Genomic DNA, 19,543 nt, shown 5'->3' with positions numbered 1-19,543 from the left:
TATATATATATATATATATATATATATATATATATTATTGCTATTTTGAAATAAGTTCTTAAACTTATTTTTCTTAAAACATAAAACAGTAAATAAAGAAGTAAAGTAAACAATTATCTCTTCTAGTTATGACCTTTGTACCCAATTGCTGCTTGATGTAGGTTGCTAAGCCTTTAAAAATTTTGCACATGGAGGATATGAAACAAAATATTTTTTTAGGTTTTACATATACAGTTGAATAACTAAAAAATCATAAGTTACTGCATCAGTACCATAGAATTCCACTATAATTTATCAAACTAAGATGTATTTCAGTCTAAAAAAAATATGAAATTTCAAGCATACTAAAAACACACCCTACCTGCTTGAAATATTGGTTCAAAAGAAAGAAATGGTGTCCAAGTCCATTAAAATGGCTGTGAAAGCCCTAGGGAGAGATTCTGAGCTTCCGATTGCTTATTCATTTCATATATAGAAGTAAATGCATATAAGGGAGTGTTTGCAAAAATGGAAAGAGGTGGGTGGGGTGCCACTGTGTTTGATTTATTACATGAGCAATATCTCGGCAAATAGAAAAGATAAGACGTTCTTATTTTATATTCTAGCTTGTCGATATCAGTAATTTGAATTTCTAATTTGTACGAAATTATAGACATTGTATTTTGACTTCACAAACATCTAATTTGAAACAGTGCTCCATTCAACATAGCGTGTGACACACAAAGATTGATGTTTATCTGTGTTTTTTAATATTTACTTTTAAATTAAGAAATTGAGTAATGTATAGTACTAAAATTTGAATTATAATCTACAGTTTGATACCAAACTTATTGACATATGTTCATGAAAAAGTAGTTCAATAAAATTTTTAATGCGAGTCAACAAACAAGATGACATGACCTTTCACCTGTGACCCCTTCATGAAAGGATTAACTAGAATAATTGTCTTTGTAATTAACGAATCCACAGTCTAAGCCACTCCAGTTGTAAAACTAATAACTTTTCCCTTTGCAGTGCATGAAGCAATGTTTCAATTTTTCTTTCAGCGTGAAAGTAATGGACAAATCTTTCATATCAAACCAATTAGATAAACAGTAACTAAATTAAAAATGAAAAAAAACATTTGCTCATACATGGTAGAAGAATCTAACATTTGCAATCCATCAAACACATTTCAGTGGATCGAAATATAAATCTTGTAATGCAACTTGTATTCTTATGTTTTGTATTATTTTAAATCTATCTTTACAGCAATTATCTGTAGTTGTGAAACTATGGCATCTAAGAATCATTTTAACTGTCAGAACTAATTTCTGCTAACATAACCTTTTTTTTTGTCACTGTTTTGAGTATTAAGCTTTTTACAAAAGAATTATATATATATATTAGACATCTGGCCAGTTTTAATTCCAGTAGGTTTCAATCTTTTAGTATTATTTCAACAAGATGGCTTGGAATTTCCAAATACTTTTACTGTTACTATGCTATACATAAATGTATCCAAAAATATATCTGCTCCACATAATAACAAGTATAGAATGGTCAGTCCCACATACAGAAGGTAATATAGGACACAAAACTATTCAAAAAGCACTAAACAGCTTCCATGACTGAATCCTGCTACAAAGAGTAACACCTAATGATAAATTGGCACATAACCTTGACCATATTTAGTATGTTCCAAATTAAAATGCTTTCTAAGTATGAAATGTATACTATAGGATAGTGAGATGTGTGGTATTTGCATACCACAAATAATGAAGGTGAGAATAGTTGTTCGCATTCTCACATGATGTATGGAAAATCATTTACTAATAACTAGTATTATCTACAATTTTTTTACAGATTGGAATTTTTTGTTTTTTAATCCAAAATACATAGCAATAAAAAGATATTGGCAGCTTGGAATACGGAATATAGAAAATGCTACACATGGAATCTGATTCTGATAAGTTTTGGCTGACAAGTGACTCCTAAAGTTTATTGCAATCTTAAGTCTGAAATTAAGGGTAAAAAGGCATTTAAATACCATAGTAATGATAAAGTGGCCTAAGGTGGAGTTTTTAACTCGAGAAACATATTTTTACTGTTTGCAAATAATTAAAAATGTATTTTGATGAGCTGATTAGTATTTTTTGCTGAGAAAAATAGTAGAGGCTACCTATAGAGTAAAGAATGATTGTGGTAGATTGATGCCCCCAAATTTTTTAATCCCTCAAAATTGCTACTTACCTTGGCCAATTCAGTTTGGTAATTATACTAATAATTCAAAAGTTTTAACACATTATTGTGACAAGTTAAACTGTTCAGGAAGTACTTCAGCCTTTGTCTTGAAGTAGCATCTTGGTAGAATGGGTATGTGATTAGCATTTTTTCAGATGTTCCCACTAGGATTAAATATTGGTAATTTATAGGACAGTAAAAGTCATGCTATCTGTTGATAAAGTCAGTTATTCAGTAATATTTATCAATGTATTATACTTTTTTTGTATATTATTTTTGGTATGATATTGATTAGGTTTATTCATTAGGTTTGTGCCCATGTCCTTATGTACTTGAAACTACTATAAATGTACATGAGACTGATGTCACTTGGAATTTTGTATTTTATTTTGATTAGCATTAAAAACAAAATAATAATGGTATTACATGTTAGAGTGGAGATATTTGTGTCTTATTAAAATAGAGATTTGTGTATTTTAACAAGTGATATCACATATTCTATAATATTCATATGATAATTTTCAATCCTTATCTGTTGGCTTGATATAAGTAAAAGAAAACATTACTGTTTTTGAAATATTAAACATATTTTCCCTTTCTGATGAACAAATCCCATAGCATGATCAGCTGAATACTGCAGTTTTGAGTAACATCACCTCCCGGGAATTAGCACAGCTAGATCAGTGATACAAAATTTTATCCAATTTAACTTTATCATGTTATAGGTCTTATGAAGTTTAAAGCTCATGATTCATATCTATATACACTGCATGACATTTTGGATTAACTTAATAAAACTTTCTTTAAATATCTACATTGAAATGTAAAGTTGAGCAGCTAAACTTGAATGCTTTTTTTTAATCAACTTTCCTTCTTAGTTGAAGGGCCTGCATTATAGAGTTCCTTTATGAATCTTGCTCATGAAATTTTCTATTGAGAAACATATTTGAAAAAGGAAATTAAAAAGAATAATTGGAGACATCTGTGTTATTATGAGCAAAAGAATAATACTATTACAAGTACTAAAATACCAAACTTATAATCAAAACACTCTTTTAGAATAGAATTTGTTTTATCTAGTGTTAATTTTTTCCTCTATGAATATAAAATACATTTTTAGAAGACCATGTTATTTTGTTGATACCTTTAAATGTAAATAACAATATATTTAATTATAAAAATGCAGTAATTCAATTAAGGTATATTTAATAAGGTAAGATTTTCAATAACTCTTTTTTTTTTATGTGTGTTTGTATGTGTATATATATTCATTTAATGAAATAAATACAATTTATGTTGACTATTGAAACTGTTTACATTATGGTAAGAAGTGTTACAATGTTCTCCCAGGTCAGTATTCTTCAGACGAAGAAGAGATTTGAAGCCCTAGATACAGTAAGTCATTACTTATGGTAGCTAATATTTCACTAAAACTCCCATTTAAAATTTACTTGTCAAATATGTACTTTTATTATTGTTTTGTTCTGTAAGAGTAGTAATGGGCGTTAGTTGAATGTATTGTTTTTGGCCTTTAATGGTATAATGATACTCACAGGTTTATTTTATTTTTTTACTCAACAACCAGTAATTGTTTAAGTGGCTGTTTTTTTATTACAAGCCATAAATAACTGCAGATGTCAGTTCTTCTAAGTTTAATAACTTTTTCTAAAGCACATTTGTGTATGAATGACACTTACTTCATACTCTGTTTATATAGATCTTTTCACAATTTTAATTAATTTCAAGTCATAATTTTCTGGTAGCCATTACCCTATTTTTCTTTTTGGGGATGTGGGTGAAGATTTCCCACAATTGAATGGGGGCACTCAGTTCTTCACTGGGTCCAAGACAATTAAGAAAAAACGGTACTTGTTCTGTCATCTTTTTCCTTGTACCAGTTTTGTTAATGCTTATGAAAACAAATTTTGTTTGTTTAAAATTTATAAGGAAACTATGAATGGGTCATTAGAAAAATACATTTATTTCTTAAGTATAATGTACTTGCTGCTTCTACAAGTATAACAGAAAACAAATAAATAAGAAAACATTCAGCTGCTTCATAAACATTCTTGAGGTTTAAACATCTGCTTATTAGTACAACCTTTCATCCCCTCAACAGTTAACCACATTATTGGGTGCTTCATTTTACTGGTGAAAATCAGATGTTTTGAGTTTTTAACAAAAAGCTCTTTTTAACAACTGTGTGATATATATATCTGAATTATGAAAGCATTTGACTTGCTCAGTCAAAGTTAATCTGTCATTGTTATGTTTAGTGAATTTCCAGTGAATGCAACTATCTAAAAATGTCACACAAGAAGTGGTGAACAGTTTTAGTTACTTGTACAAATTGATATAGTATAACATCTACATTTAAGTAAGTCTGACTATAAACGATTGTGTATTTATGTTTATTAACTGTTATTAGTCATTTCTCTGTTCACTTTAACAATTATTGTGATCTTATGCTGATTATTTTATGTATTTGACTGCTTTAAAGTATCAATAGCATTGAGTCATGAAGAGAAACAAGATCAAGCATAATATTTATTTGAATTGATGCAATCTCAATAATCTTATGTGGTAATATAGGTTTCTTACATAAATTGATATTAATGTGCTGCAGGAAACACGTACACACTGTTCACCATGTAGTGCACATTGCATTATGACTGATAGAAAGTACCATAAGTTGTTCAGTCAAATGTTAGTGGGTAGAATATCTCACACCTGTATGTGACATTGTGTATGTAATAATTTTCACCATAACCCTTTTAGCTGTTGCTAGTAAGGTATTTTTTTTGGCAATTAAAACTACTACACTGCATTGAGATATCTGAATTTGGGTATTACGTATTTTGGATTCCCACCTACAAAATGGAACAGAATTGCTTTATATATCACACTAAAAATGTCTTTGCTTTTATGATGGATCTCTGTCCTTATTAGATTTTATGAAACTTTACTTGCTCCTTTCTTGGACCCCTCTCATCTTTACCCTCTAAATATTCATTACATGCATGGACTTTTTCATTTTTCTGATTTTCTTCATCATCACCCTTTATGAGAATATACCATGTTTTTTCCTTGGATCTTTATTATATGTGTCCTTTACAAAATTATGATTCAGGAGTTTATATCTTACTTTATGAAATATACTGTGATCATAAAATTGTTTTTTTTTGCTTTTTTCCCCCTAAAGCTGCTCTCCATGTTACATATGTATACTACTTATTTCCACCAAGGGTGGGATCTCATTCAAGACTACGATCCTTTTCTAAAACAGGTAACTGCCACTGTAAGTACCAGTTTTTTGTAGATGTTTTTCATTTTTCTTAAGATGATGTTGCTCATAATGTAATTTAAGCATTATCTCTTTTGTCATAATTTTGATCATAGTTATTCATTCTAAATTGCCGAAGAAGTTTTATTATTGACCTTTATTTTTGATTTCTTTAAGTGTAAGTTGTTCAACATATTTTATTGTCTTGTTAAATATAAATCCTCATGTATATATATATATTATATATATGTAATATTACTTCATAAGGTCTGGCATATGTTTTTATTGCCAGTCTTTAATTAAATGTATTATAGGTGTATAATTATTGACTGGAGAAACTTCTATAGATTATCGCTGACGAGTAACCCACTTTGAGACTAAGAATGGTTGGAGACGGCTTGAACGGGTGATGAAGAAAAACTTTAATATAAGTTTAACATAACAGCAAATGTTTTGTCGAAACGTGGTACATTTGCTGTTATGTTAAACTTATATTAAAGTTTTTCTTCATTATCCATTCAAGCCGTCTCCAACCATTTTTCTGTAGATTTTATTCTGAAGTTAATAAATTGACATATAGATAAAAAAATATATCTTTAATGTAACATATTAAGTGTAGTATTATTTTATGTTGACAGAAACGTTTTTAGTATCAATTTCTTTATTACTGTTTATTTTACTGCTGGAGTTAAGGAACATATAGTTACATTAGGACATTATTAATTAGCTTTATTTCTTGACTGATATGTCACATTTTTTTATGGAATAGTATGAATATCTATTTCATTTTCCATCTGCTTGCATTATCCAATAGTTGAACAGACATGGAAGCCACTTGTTTCCCCTTTTCCAGATGGATGTGCTTTGCGATTATGTTGCATACAGTTGATTGGAGCACATAGATTTTCCTGCTGACCTTTGTGTTTTTGTAGATTCTTACTTGTTACAAGATGCCACACTATGCTTACCATGGCTGGGGTATGACTTATTGCTGTTTTATTTCTGTGTGGTTCTAGTGCTCCAAGTTGATCTATATTTCATTGTTTTCCATTACGTACAACGGGTACCTTTGTCTTGGAAATTCTAAATCCCCAATCTCAACATATTTTTATGATCTGAATATATGAAATTTTACATCAGAAATGGCTATTGTGTACCCTTCACAAAAGCAATAGTTATCGACGGCATCACACTATCTACACAATGACAAACAATTTCAAAATGTAGTTTGATACATTTTTTTGCACCACAACTTTATTTCAAGTGTGCTTATCACATTATTTACTGATTTTCATATTCAAAATTAATCAAATATAATGTACTCAACATGGTATAAATAAGTTATTAGGTTTTCTCTGTTAACTATTAAACATATTTTCTATAAATGGCATAATTCATTATAAAAAAACAACAACATAGAATAACAAAAATAATGTGATAATGTGATAGCAAATTAAAACTTAATAGGAAATGAAAAGAAATGTTTACTGAATTCCCCGTTATCTCCTTTCAAAAACTAAAATTATCTTATATATAAAGATCTTCTTGTATATACTAAACTTAACTTCATCCCTTCTGTAACTTCTTGTATGTGGGTAGGTAAAAATGTGCATGTCATGATCTTTTTACAGAATTACTTTCAAAATATATTAAACTACTGTATTATCAATGTACTTTGCATCAATACATAGTTATTAAACCAACTTTTGATATTATGTAAGTTTTAATTTCTTAATTTCAAAAGAAAATATTTAAGTAAATTCTCAATCTTCATTTTTCTATATTACATGACTCTTGTTTACTCCAAACTGCACATCTTAGATAATCTTTCCACCTCTATTTATGCTTCTAAGTTTTGATGCAAGTTATAAACTTGTTGATATTACTAAGAAGATAAAATCAAACTCTAAAGCCTCCAGTCATTTTGTTTTACTTCGATATAAATCAGAAAGTCCAACCCACATGTCGCATGTTACTTATAACCAATATAAAGAGAATATTTTAATTTACTGATTTATATATAATACTAGCTCATTCTCATGTCAACTTTTGAATTATTTGGTGTAGAGATTTAGAGTTACTAGTACTGAGTTCTGCCTGAACAATGGAAGGAATTATTTTAACACACTTATAGCTTAGTTAGAAACCCAGTTTTGTCCTTATTAACTAAAGAGGAATTATAGGAGTTTCTTGTACTGTTCTTTTGTTTTATTATTGGTTGGGGAGGTGCAGTATCAAGCTTAAAGAAAAAGAAACTGTAATGATTTAGCAGATTGCTCTCAGTTTAAATATGGCTCATAAAACTGCAAGATGTTGTAAGTACTGAGCCAACCTTCCCAAAGTAAACGTTAATGATCGTCTGTGTCACACTTTAACCCAGAATAATGTATTATCATCAAGGTATATTTGTAATATGATTTTGTTATTTGAACCCTGAATATCAGGTTAGATCTAAAGTATGTCTTTTTCAGTTAATTTCAAATTTAAAGCATGAAGTGATTTTATGGCCTGAAGAACAGGCCTTCAGACTAGAGTATTAGGTCTTCTAGCCAAGTAAGAATATATGTTGTTGGTGTAAAATGCCCCGTTATCTGTTAAAAGTAGTTTTCTTTTGATTAAGAACTTTATTTTTATTTAAGACACTTTTTTTTTCTTGGTAAAGTTTTTAATATAATAATTAACAAAGGTAAGCAACAAGTTAAAGAACAACTATAAAGAGTTTTGATATTTTTGTTGTTTATTTTGGTGGTAATCCTTGCAGTATGGAGAATGTAAAGCTCAGAAGGTTGTACATTTAGTGTACAAGTAATCTATTCAGTTGGTTTCTTGAATTCTGTTCACCTAGAAGTTTATATGTTTAAGCTGTAAACAGTTATTAATCAAGTTATGGGTTCAGTGAAACTATATATCAAAGTTGGATAATAGTAGAAGTTTTCACTCTTTTTAGCTAACCAAACTGAAAGAAGAAAGTACAAGTTTAGAAAAAAAAATGGAAGGAAGACATTCTCTCATTACTCAGACGGTAAAGTTATTTTTTGCTGTTTTAAACCAAAAATGTAATCAGAGAAATACAATTAATTTTCATCTATTCTTGTTTAGTTTTGCAGTTGCATTTCAAAACCTATCTGAAGGATAAAATGTAGCAATATAATAATTCTATATTAGAAATATGTTTTAAATGTACAGTTAAAAAACTGATTTATCATTGGTATTTCCTTTGCTAGAAAGAGAGGATCTAACATTTTTTCTGATTATTCATGTACACCTTTAAATTATGTTTTTTTAGTTTCCTTTTGGTTTCTTCATGATTTGTGGCACTTGCTTTTATTTTTATGAAGTTGAAGTATTGTAGATGAATTTCTGCTTTGCTAGTATTATTGATGTAGTAGTATAATAATGAGGGGAAGTGGGATTATGTGAGAAGCAAAGGACTTTTGTAAGCTATTAATATTTGTAAAAGTATGTTTTGAGATTATGGATGTCTGAGAAATTAACAACACATGAATGGAACAAATATAAATATTTTTAAATGGGAATTAAAGAAATAGATTAATCTTGGGTAAAATTAATGAAGTCTGAAGTAAAGATAATCTAATCTGATATCACTGTAATCACCTTTTAAATAAAACTAATTTCTTTTTTTACATTGTGTGTCATTCATATAACATATACTTGCATGGCAAATAAATAAGAGTAAAAGAGCAACTATTATGGTTTGTTATTTTACAGGATGTAATCCCTGTTCTAGTAAGGAATTTGCTTTCAAAGAACATCATCAGAATGGAGGGATTTCTTTTCAAACGAACATCAAATGCCTTTAAAACGTGGAATAGGTACTGCTTTATAAAGTATTACTTTGTGTTTTTTTGTAAAAAGTTCTTGAAAATGGAAGCAAACCTGAAAAAAAGTTTGGATTATCTCTTGCTTAAATTAGAAACCAATTAAATTATTGAAATGTCTCTTAATTGTACCCATAGAAGAGAACTTGTTAAACCATAATTTGACAACTAACCATTTGTGTGCAAGTCTCTATGTTAGTGTTTCTTTTCTAATATCCACTGTAGTTTATAAATAGACAGTTTTTCTCAATGCTTGGAGTATATTTGTGTTAAGTACACTGTGACTATAAAATTAATTGATGGTGTACTCTCTGATGTTGAAACTGTACATGTTAAGGAACTTTTAATAGTAGACACAATGGATCTTAGAGGAAGAAATTCCAGCTAACAATAAGTGGATCTTAGAAAAAGCCAGTGATTGTGTTATATAATGGGATTTGAGTAATAAACAAGTGATGATCTGAGCAGTCTATTTGGAATGTTTATGAATCTTTGCTGCAGCAGAAATAACAACCTTGAAGGCATATAACAGAGAAAGTGGCATGCATACAGAATATATGAGAGTAAGTAACTTACCACTGACTTCCTTGTTTGTTGTAGTTTCATTCCTACCTTTAGCTGATGTTAGTTCTGAAGCTTCATTGGTTTACCATTGTTCATCTCTGAGTGCTAAACACCTGTCGACCAAATTTAGAGGAAAGTCATAATGTTTATTTTTCATATGTCCATATGATGTGATATTCTTTCTTTAGACGCTGGTTTATTATTCAGAACAGACAGTTGGTGTACAGGAAACGAACAAAAGATGATTTAATTACAGTTATGGAAGAAGACTTGAGATTGTGCTCTGTTAAACTGGCCACAGAAGTTGACAGACGCTTCTGTTTCGAAGTACAGTCCCCGTCTAAGTAAGTACATAAATTTCTTTGTTCTTTAAAAATTTAAAAATAGTGTGCTTTATTTCTGTTTTATGCTTAGAAATAATTGGTTTTCCTTTTTTTGTTAAACTATAATACTTAAAAAAATTCCTCCACTATTATTGCATTATAGTATTTCTAAAGAAACTATAAAGTCTACTTAGTTGTGCTGTAGTATTTAAAATATTTTAAAATATTAAAACTAAAAACTCATCTCTGTCCAATAGACTATGAAGCCTATATTAACAACATCTTTGGCACAACATTTTTCGGTTTGTTAACTGATGTCTTCCATATAATAATTGCAAGATTCTCTTTTATTCTAAGTTTTTCTTCAGTCTATGTCCTATAGAGAATAGTGTAATTAATATCTTAAACAGCTGCATTACATTACCTCATGAAATGATAGTAAATGTATGTGTTATTCAACAACACGTTATTTTTAATGTTTTTTTTATATTTTTTTTTAGCATGAACTTTTGTGCTGACCACAGGTGAAGTGAAAAAAATTTTATAGCCAAAATCCACTTCTATAAATAATACAAACAGATACTTGTGGGAAGAAATCATGAACAATATTTTTGAGTTGTTTTCTTACGTAAAAGATTATCACCAAGAAAAGATAAACAAAGTGTAATAGTTTTCTTTTACGCTGTAGGCAAATCAATATCTTTAAGTTTAGGATTACTAAGTTTATTCAATGTACAATGAATTGTGAAAGTAGTAAAACTTTTAGGAAATTAATTTTTTGAAATAACAATTAATACAATCCACTTTATAAAGCAAGTAATTAATGTTACTAATAGGTTTAGAAGCTGTTGTAACAAGGATTACAGTTAAATTCTTTTTAGCTTGCTCCTGTCACTGAATATACTCACCCTTTTAGCTGTAGGGGTGTTATAATGTGATGGTCAATTCCACTGTTCATTGATAAAAGAGTAACAAAAGACTTGGTGGTGGGTGGTGTTAACTAGCTGCCTTCCCTGTAGTCCATTACTATTAAATTAGAGATAGCTAGTGCAGATAGCTCTCAAGTTGCTTTGCAGGAAATTTAAAACAAAAAAACATTTTAAGATGAAATTGAACAGGTATAAACTTTCAGAATTTGAGTATAAACCATTTAGAATCATTGTATCTCTTCCTTTATAATACAGTATTTACAAAGAAGATGCACTACCTTCTTTATTGTAATGTAGTATTTATGAAAAACATAATTTTCTCATTTTTGTGCACTGTACAATAATGATTAGGAGAACATACATCCCCTCTTTTTTACTTGTTTTACTTTAGCATTTGGCTAAAGGATGGTTTATCACCATGCAACTAAAGAGATGATTTAATATTGAATATAGAACCTATATGGTTAAATTTGATATTTCTTATCAGTTGAATACTGTAGTTTTGAACTATGTCCACTCATTAGCTTATCTAGAACAATGATGGAGAATATTAATCAAATAAACTTCAGAAGAGTAACAACACTATTCATTTACACACAATTATGCTCTTTCATGCTAAAAGAGAAATTAGATGTTTCTAGCTAGAATCTCTTTGGTTGTGAAACAATAGAATTGCCTTCCTCTGTTACTTGTATTATAGTGTTTAAAACTGCATATTTATGTAAATTAGGCTGTATGCATGTGAAGAGAGAAGATAAAACCAAAATTACTATTTTGTACACTTTTTCATTGTTTTACAATGTTGTTTTCTTGCCTAACAAAATTTTCAACAAACTTATAAGTTTGTTGGTTCTGTTTGTATATCTGTGCCCAATGCTTATTTTAAGCCCTTTTTTATTATATAGTTGGATTTGTGAAATCCATAGCTATTATATTTTACATTCTCAGAAGTCATATGCTTCAGGCAGACTCAGAAGAAGCTTGTCAGCAGTGGGTTAGAGCACTTCAAGCTGGTATTAGTGATGCCTTAAATAATACAATGCAGGAAGACAACAGAAATGAAGAAGTAAGTTTAATTTTAATTATGAGCTAAACTTAGTGTTGTGTGGTAATGAAATAACTACATTATTATAAAAAAATGTAGGTAAGTGTTAAAGGATAAAGATCTAGAATTAAAACAGTGTAATGTTTTTCAGTTTAGCAGATAGATGAAAGGTACTTCTTTTTGAAAGGAAGTAAAGAGTGAAGTTTTTTTTTTTCTGATAAATAATATTAAATATATTGTAATCATTACTGTATCTTTTTAGTTATAAGAATAGTTTTTATGTTTTAAACTTGGTTATGTTTGTGTAACAATAAGGAATAAATAAATTGAAGCTGTTGATTAGATTTATCAGTATTGTTTTATTCAAGAGTCAAGTTGAACTGTTGTTTATTGAAGCTAGGTCATAATGTTTGCCGTTTTCCTTTCAGCCTGAATTATTGAAGTATCAGGTGATTCAAAGGCTACAAGTCCAAAAGGTCACAAAAAATGGACAGGTACCACCTGCAAAGCCTCCCAGAGTTTATAAGTAAGGGCTGTCTCTTTATTATGTAAAGTATAATTTTATTTTTGGGATTTCATTTCATCACAGTTTTAAAAGCTCATCTACAAATATTCAACAGAATTCTGAAATGATCCACTTACCTCTCTACACACAGTAGCTATTTCTCATGCACTTGCCTGAGACTTTATGCATGCCTTAAACTATCTCGCACCTAATTCATGTGTTTTGATATGAACTGTGTTAGTACATGATGTAATCATCATGAAGCAATAGCCCTCCACCAATAAGACTGATACATCCTATATATGCATTAGATCCTCATAAGCACTTGCAGTTGAAATTAACTTCATTCTTAGATGAGGCAAGAATAATGTGCATCAGTAGTGGGGAGGAAGTGTGTGAAGAGAGGTAAGTATGTATGGAACATACATTTTCAGGTAAGGAAGATGTTAAATATCAAACCATCCACCTGCCTTTGTACATGCAGTAGCTAGAATTCTACATTCTGATGTTGTGTAGCTAGTGCAAAAGAGAAACCCTAAATGAAAGTTTGGCGACGGCTTGACTTGGAAATGAATGACGTTTTAACAATATTATGTCATCCTCAGTACATTTACAATAGAATTTTTTTTCATTACCCAGTCAAGCCATATCCAAAGTTTTGTTTCTAAAAAGTTGCTTCCTCATCATTAAAAACCTAAATGAGCTCCCTTCAAAGAAGGCATCAGAAGGGAAAAGCTTATGAATGGTGACACCCAGTAGTGGGAGCTTGCTAGAGGGGCAACACTCTTGAAATACTTTATCCTTATCAAGCAGAGTATACTTTTCTCCTGGATGGAAGTATAAGTGGAGAAAGGCAAAAATGAGCCAATGTGTCACAGGGATGGCTGAAAACTATATGACCAACCAAGCATTTGCACATGACAGATTGAATGGACATAAGTAGTAGTGTGGCTAAGGTAGTAATCAAACTGTACAGTTTGGTATGTGTTCTGTTCTACAATTCACACACCATACATACAGGAACTAAGGTCCCTTCCTATCTCCAGAGGAAAACACTTTACCCCATCTGGCTGTTAAAACCATTGAATTTGCCATACAGTATCATAGGGGTGACCTGCATTACGCTGATATGGACACCCCTGTTCTGATGCCCACTTGAACTCCCTCTCTCTGGAGGGATTGCACAACTTTTTTTTAATGTTTATATAATGTGTCTGTTTTTTCATCCTTTTACTTAAAAAGTGCAATACTTAAAAATTATGTAATTTTTCATGGTTGCCTGGTTGGATGCAGAGAGGTACACAAGTGAGTTACTAACTTTCATTTTCTTTAAGTGGCAAACTAGATTAAGTGAAAACCAAGGCCTTCTGGCTCTCTTGCAAGAGGTGCCCCCAGTGTCTCAGCTGCAAGTCTGAAGGCTTGAAATACTAAAAACTGGACTTCAATAACCATGGTAGTCATGGCACAGGTAGCCTATCGTGTAGCATTGTGCTTAACAACAAACAAACAGTCTCTTGCAGGATTAACAAATTTGTTTTTATATAGTGAGCTGAGTTGACACTTGATCTTCATTGTCTGCTGGCAGCTGATCTAAAAAGAACCTCACTGCTTTCTTATATCAGAAAGTTGAGAGTTCATTGATATATAAGGCATTGTTTGGGTTTGAAAGGAAAACTTCAGTTTTTTTCTTTATTTTCATTATCCTTTTACTTTAAGTTCCAAGTGACTCGTGATCTTACCTGTTATTTAAGGTTATTATTGTTCTCATGGTTCCTTAAGCAAACAAGATTTAAAATACTTGTTCAAATTAAATGTGAATGTATTTATGGTATAGCATTGGCTCCATTATTCAAGATTTAAAATGTTTTTGAAGCATTATTGTTGAAATCCAAGTAAGATCTTGGATTTCACATCGAGTATTTACATGTTTAAGGTAACATGATATTTAACTTAATTTGAGTTACATTTTCAGTTAGGATTTTCTTTTCCTTTTTTTTTAACTCAATTTAACTTACAAGAAGGACCTACATGCAGTGTCAAGAGCTGCTGTTTTTCTATTAAAGTCTTCTTTAGCTCTTGTCAGTGACACACACACACACACACACATACAACTAATTGCTTTTTATTATTCTATCATTGTGTATTGTTGATTGTGAAGATTTTAAATAAATGCTGCTTTGTGTGTGGATCTGTGTCTTATCTCATTCTGTATGACATCCACAACAACTCATTGAGAAATATACACCCAATCCAAGAGCGGAGAACCTCTAGTTCTTAGCAGGACTAACTTTTTTGCTCTTCTGATTATCCAAGAGATACCACAAAGCTTTCTTGCCTGAAAAAATGTTTGACAACTTTGTTGTTTATATTTATATTTCTGTCAGACATTGATTAATGGGATGTTATCATGGGACAATTACAAGTTACAAATACTATTTATTTAGATACCAGGAATATGCAATCAGTGGAAATACACACAGATCACCATCTTGAGAAAGTGTAAATTAGAATAAGCAAAATGGAGTCTTGTAATAATGAAATAAAGACACATTTTATTAGCTTCTTCTATTTACAAAGATTTGTTCAAAAACAAACTTTTCATTGTTTTAAAGATTATATTAATATTTAAGTGGTTTACCTACTGCTAAAACTTCAAAACGTTTTTTAACATTTTAAAACAAACTTTCAAACATTAAGACAAATTACTTTGAAGCTTAGGTTTGCTTACTTCTCAAGGTAGACTCTAGGCTGACTGATTACTTAACTATAAATTTAACCTAGTGTTTTTTATATGTTTTAGTTGCTATTGGGTGCATAGTCATGAACTGGATGCAACTGGTTATCTAATGACGGGTTTTCTTAATTGCATCACTTATACGCTGTTTCCATTCCTTGCTGTCAAGGGCAAACTTGGTGAATAGTACTTTGTTCTCCACATACTTATCAGTAAAGTATACTGATCTTTGGTTGACAAAACACCTGTTGCCTACTTCTCTGAGTACGAACTCTCCACCTATGTTTTCATCAAATCAGTTTTATTACTTGTATCTATCCAATTGTGACCCAAGTTAACTCGTGGCCATTTATTTATTCTAATGTAATTCTTTACGAGTTTTGTACATTTTCCTGATGTTCTTTGGACAAAAGGTTTATTTTACCTCATGTTAAGCATTCCTAACAAATGTAAATTACATGGACCCTTAGTACATTTTTTATACAGTGGCTTTGTTTGTATTTCCTAAGTGTGTATTTCCTTTAGTTTTATTTTATATATCTGGAATGTGTTATTTATTTGCTTCTCATACTGTTAACTGATTTCTTAACCCTAGCTTATAGTTGGGACTATTATTTAAATTAACCATCTCACTACTACGGGCATACTTTTTTGTGCATCTCATGAGTTTTTACTGAGTTACATTCAAAATTTAATTAGGTATCCCCTCTTCTCTAATTATTTATTACCCCTCCCAGAATTATGAAATTTAGCATAATTTATTCATTATGATGCTGTTATAACTCTGGAAAAGCATAATATTTTACAGCCTTCAATAATATTTGGTTATAGAGCCATAAAATAGAAAATCAGACCCTCTTGCCATGCCTACATGTCACATCCTTTCTTTGAGAAATTTCCAATAGTTCTCTCTGGTGTATAATTGTATACAACCAATCGAAAGTCAGTTTTAATCTATCAAATGATGTTATTTTACATTTTTTGTTGTACAGAGAATTATCTATTTTGCTTCTAGTTCAAACTTTATTCCCACGGGAAACATGTTGATGAGCGTTGCTGAATTTTTTAATGGATAGTGTCGCATAGTTTTAAAGCCAGAAAATGTATAATAGTTTAGACATCATCTACTTTTGGAGTTTTATAATTCTGTGTTCTTTGTTGCATTATTGAATTAAGTAAAATATTATTTAGTGCTGTAGTACTATTAGTACAAAAACTTAGGGTTATATTTCATCAATAGTCAACATAAAAAAAAAGAGAAGATCTAGGTTAGTATTATATTTCTTGTTCTTCATGTGTATTCTTTATTTATTATTACAAAAGTAACTAAAATGTAAGAATTAAAACCTTTTAGGTTAGATTAGGTAAAATAAAGAATAATAATAATAAAACTTTTCACAAAGTATGCTTACCAGAAGTCCATAGGTTACTTAATTGAATAGGGTAATGTGAGCTACATGTTTGCTAAGTTATTTACAACTTTTGTGGTGGGGATATTAGTTAGACATGGTTCAAAGGGCAATAAAACAATAAAATTTAAGTATAAACAGATGTATACTGTTACAAGTTTAAAGCTATATAGGATAAACAAATGTAGTTTCATGTTACAATTTAAAGTTATTCTAGAAAGAAAGAAGGGGTAATTTAGATTTAATTTTAATTTTTTGTTGGTTAAAATATGAAGTTTTACTGAAAAAACATTTTAAATTCATTTAGGAGGTTTTAAAGGTTTTAGATTGAGCAAATGAAATTCGAGATTTTTTCGGATGAAGAAAAGTATTTTTAATCTTAACATAAAAAATCACTTTACACTCAAGAGCAGTCAACTCTCTGACTCCGTTTTTTCATGGAGAAATTTTTTTGTAAAAGTTCGTCATTAAAAATTCTGATTTTTTTGTCTACAAATGAAATAATGCTTACTGAAAGCTTGCAAAATTTCATGAAGATGCACAAAACATATTGGAATTTATAGTATGAAAACTCTAAAGGTCAAGTTTGGTTTACTTTTTAGTTTGAGTCGACTGAGCCCATAGTGAGAGAGTTAATCCCTCTCTAGCCTAAGGAAATACTAAAGTTTTTCTCATAGAGTATTTCAAAACTTTCCTAACATTTTAAGTAAGATATATTTGACTTAACACAGCTAATTTCACTGACAACTGTCCAACACTAATTACAAATTTTTTTTTCACTGCTTAAAAAATGTTGACTACTCTATTTTAAGTGAATATTTTATCCACAAATTACAGAATTGTCTTACATAATTTTCACTACTTGTGGAGTCAGTATATCACATCACATTGAGTAATATATGTTTTTACTTGTTATAATACTATCTGTAAAGAGCTTACCTAAAAAATTGGGTGAAGTTACTCAATTTCTGTGTAAAATGTATAGGAAATGTCGGAAATAATTAGTGGGATGTATTGCAATATAAGCAGTATTTTTATTCATATTTTTCTTTATGTGATTCATGTTATCAAGGGTCCTGTAACCAATAAAGTCATGTACCCACAAACAATTTGGTGCATAAATATCTTAGAAACAATTTTTCATATTGGATCCACATTGGTAGTTGTAGGTTTAAAAAGGAAATATTAGCACATGTTAATTTAGGCATTATGCATTTTCAGAATTGTACTACTAGTTCCTCACAGAGGTCATTGACACTGCTGATTGATAGTCTTATTTTATTTTCAGAAATACAGCATCAATTGTTTGTGGTATAAATTGGAGAACATAAATGGTTTTAGCCTCTGGTACTGAAATAATTTGAAAATGACAAAATAACTAATGAAACTGTCTAAAAAGAAGCTTTGAGTGGTATATATTTTAAAGTAACCTGTCCTATTGGATATATTAGTTATAATTTTATATTAATAACATTTGGGATATTCAAAAACTCCACTAAATGTGGAAAACAAACTATTCATGAAAATTAGAATTTAATTATTAAACAGCATTGACTTAACAAGATAGTACATAAGAAAGTAAACAGGATATTTTTTTAAGGACTGGTTAATATTTCATCATTAAGTATATTGCTGGTTGAAAGGTTAATGAGAGAGAGAGAAATCACACACTTATAATAAATAATACAGGGTGATACAAAAATTGCACACAACCTTGACATTCCTGTGATCTTTCTAAATAGCATCTGTGTTTCCCTGTCTGTTTTTTGTTGTTAAAATAAATGGTTGCAATGTCATTAACTTTGAAAGAGTGTGTTGAAGTAATCCTATTGTGACATTATGCTATGATATCAACATTGCATGTTTTGAGTAGCTGTAAGGAAATGAAAATCATGGTTGTGCATGACTTTTTCATCATTCTGTATTTATATAGGGAGAATTTGTATACAATTATGATGCTCCCTTTACATTTCACATGTTATTTTGGGGCCATTGGCTCATTACAGAGGTGTAACAACAATCATTTGAGATTACATGCACATGTTAACATAGATATTTTAATGAAGTTCTAACATTTAAAATGCGACTGACTAATGTTATAGAATGAGATAGGTAACTGTGTAATTCTTTAAGACTAAAGTTGAACAGGCTTTATATTTAAGATGTCTGTACTATTTGTAACCAATCTGCAGTTTAAAGTAATGTTTTCTTTTACTTTTAGTCGGATTTTATCTATACCTGGGAATGACTTGTGCTGTGACTGTAGATCTCCAGATCCTCACTGGGCTAGTATTAATCTTGGTATTACACTATGTATTGAATGTTCTGGTATACACAGGTTAGTTGAGATTTAATAAAGTAATGATTTTACATTTAACTTTAAGCCATTTCACTCTTTGTACAGTAATTTAGGTTATCTATTGTATGTCTGTGTCTTATTTTTTACACTTAAATTAGGATATTTTGCTATTTATATATCACTTTTAATATATATCTATTGGAATTTATAGAATACTTTAGTGCTAGAACTTTTTAATATATTCTTCTTTAAAGGCTTAATTATAATTAACAACTGGAGCCTTAAAAGTGAAAGTAGCTTTTATTATTCTGTCTAACAATAAGATTAATTTGAGCCTACTTATGATATTGCAAGTACATTCAAAATTTTATTAAACTACTTTTTAGTTCA

At 29.9% G+C, this 19,543-nt stretch overlaps 1 protein-coding gene across 2 annotated transcripts in view; it reads left to right on the top strand.

Annotated features, from left to right (window-relative positions):
* Nucleotides 1–19,543, top strand: part of LOC106469576 (arf-GAP with coiled-coil, ANK repeat and PH domain-containing protein 2-like) — a 63,356-nt gene that overhangs the window by 11,087 nt on the left and 32,726 nt on the right. For both annotated transcript variants that reach the window (XM_013930079.2, XM_022398149.1), the window contains exons 7-14: nucleotides 3,574–3,618; nucleotides 5,426–5,521; nucleotides 8,454–8,528; nucleotides 9,236–9,339; nucleotides 10,098–10,253; nucleotides 12,110–12,227; nucleotides 12,635–12,732; nucleotides 19,076–19,192. In XM_013930079.2, the coding sequence (XP_013785533.1) occupies nucleotides 3,574–3,618; nucleotides 5,426–5,521; nucleotides 8,454–8,528; nucleotides 9,236–9,339; nucleotides 10,098–10,253; nucleotides 12,110–12,227; nucleotides 12,635–12,732; nucleotides 19,076–19,192 (809 nt within the window). The remainder of the gene's footprint in view (nucleotides 1–3,573; nucleotides 3,619–5,425; nucleotides 5,522–8,453; nucleotides 8,529–9,235; nucleotides 9,340–10,097; nucleotides 10,254–12,109; nucleotides 12,228–12,634; nucleotides 12,733–19,075; nucleotides 19,193–19,543) is intronic.

Source organism: Limulus polyphemus, unplaced genomic scaffold (assembly GCF_000517525.1).
Source record: "Limulus polyphemus unplaced genomic scaffold, Limulus_polyphemus-2.1.2 Scaffold3553, whole genome shotgun sequence".
Classification (NCBI taxonomy): Eukaryota; Metazoa; Arthropoda; class Merostomata; order Xiphosura; family Limulidae; genus Limulus; species Limulus polyphemus.
This window is presented reverse-complemented; position numbering and strand designations above follow the sequence as displayed.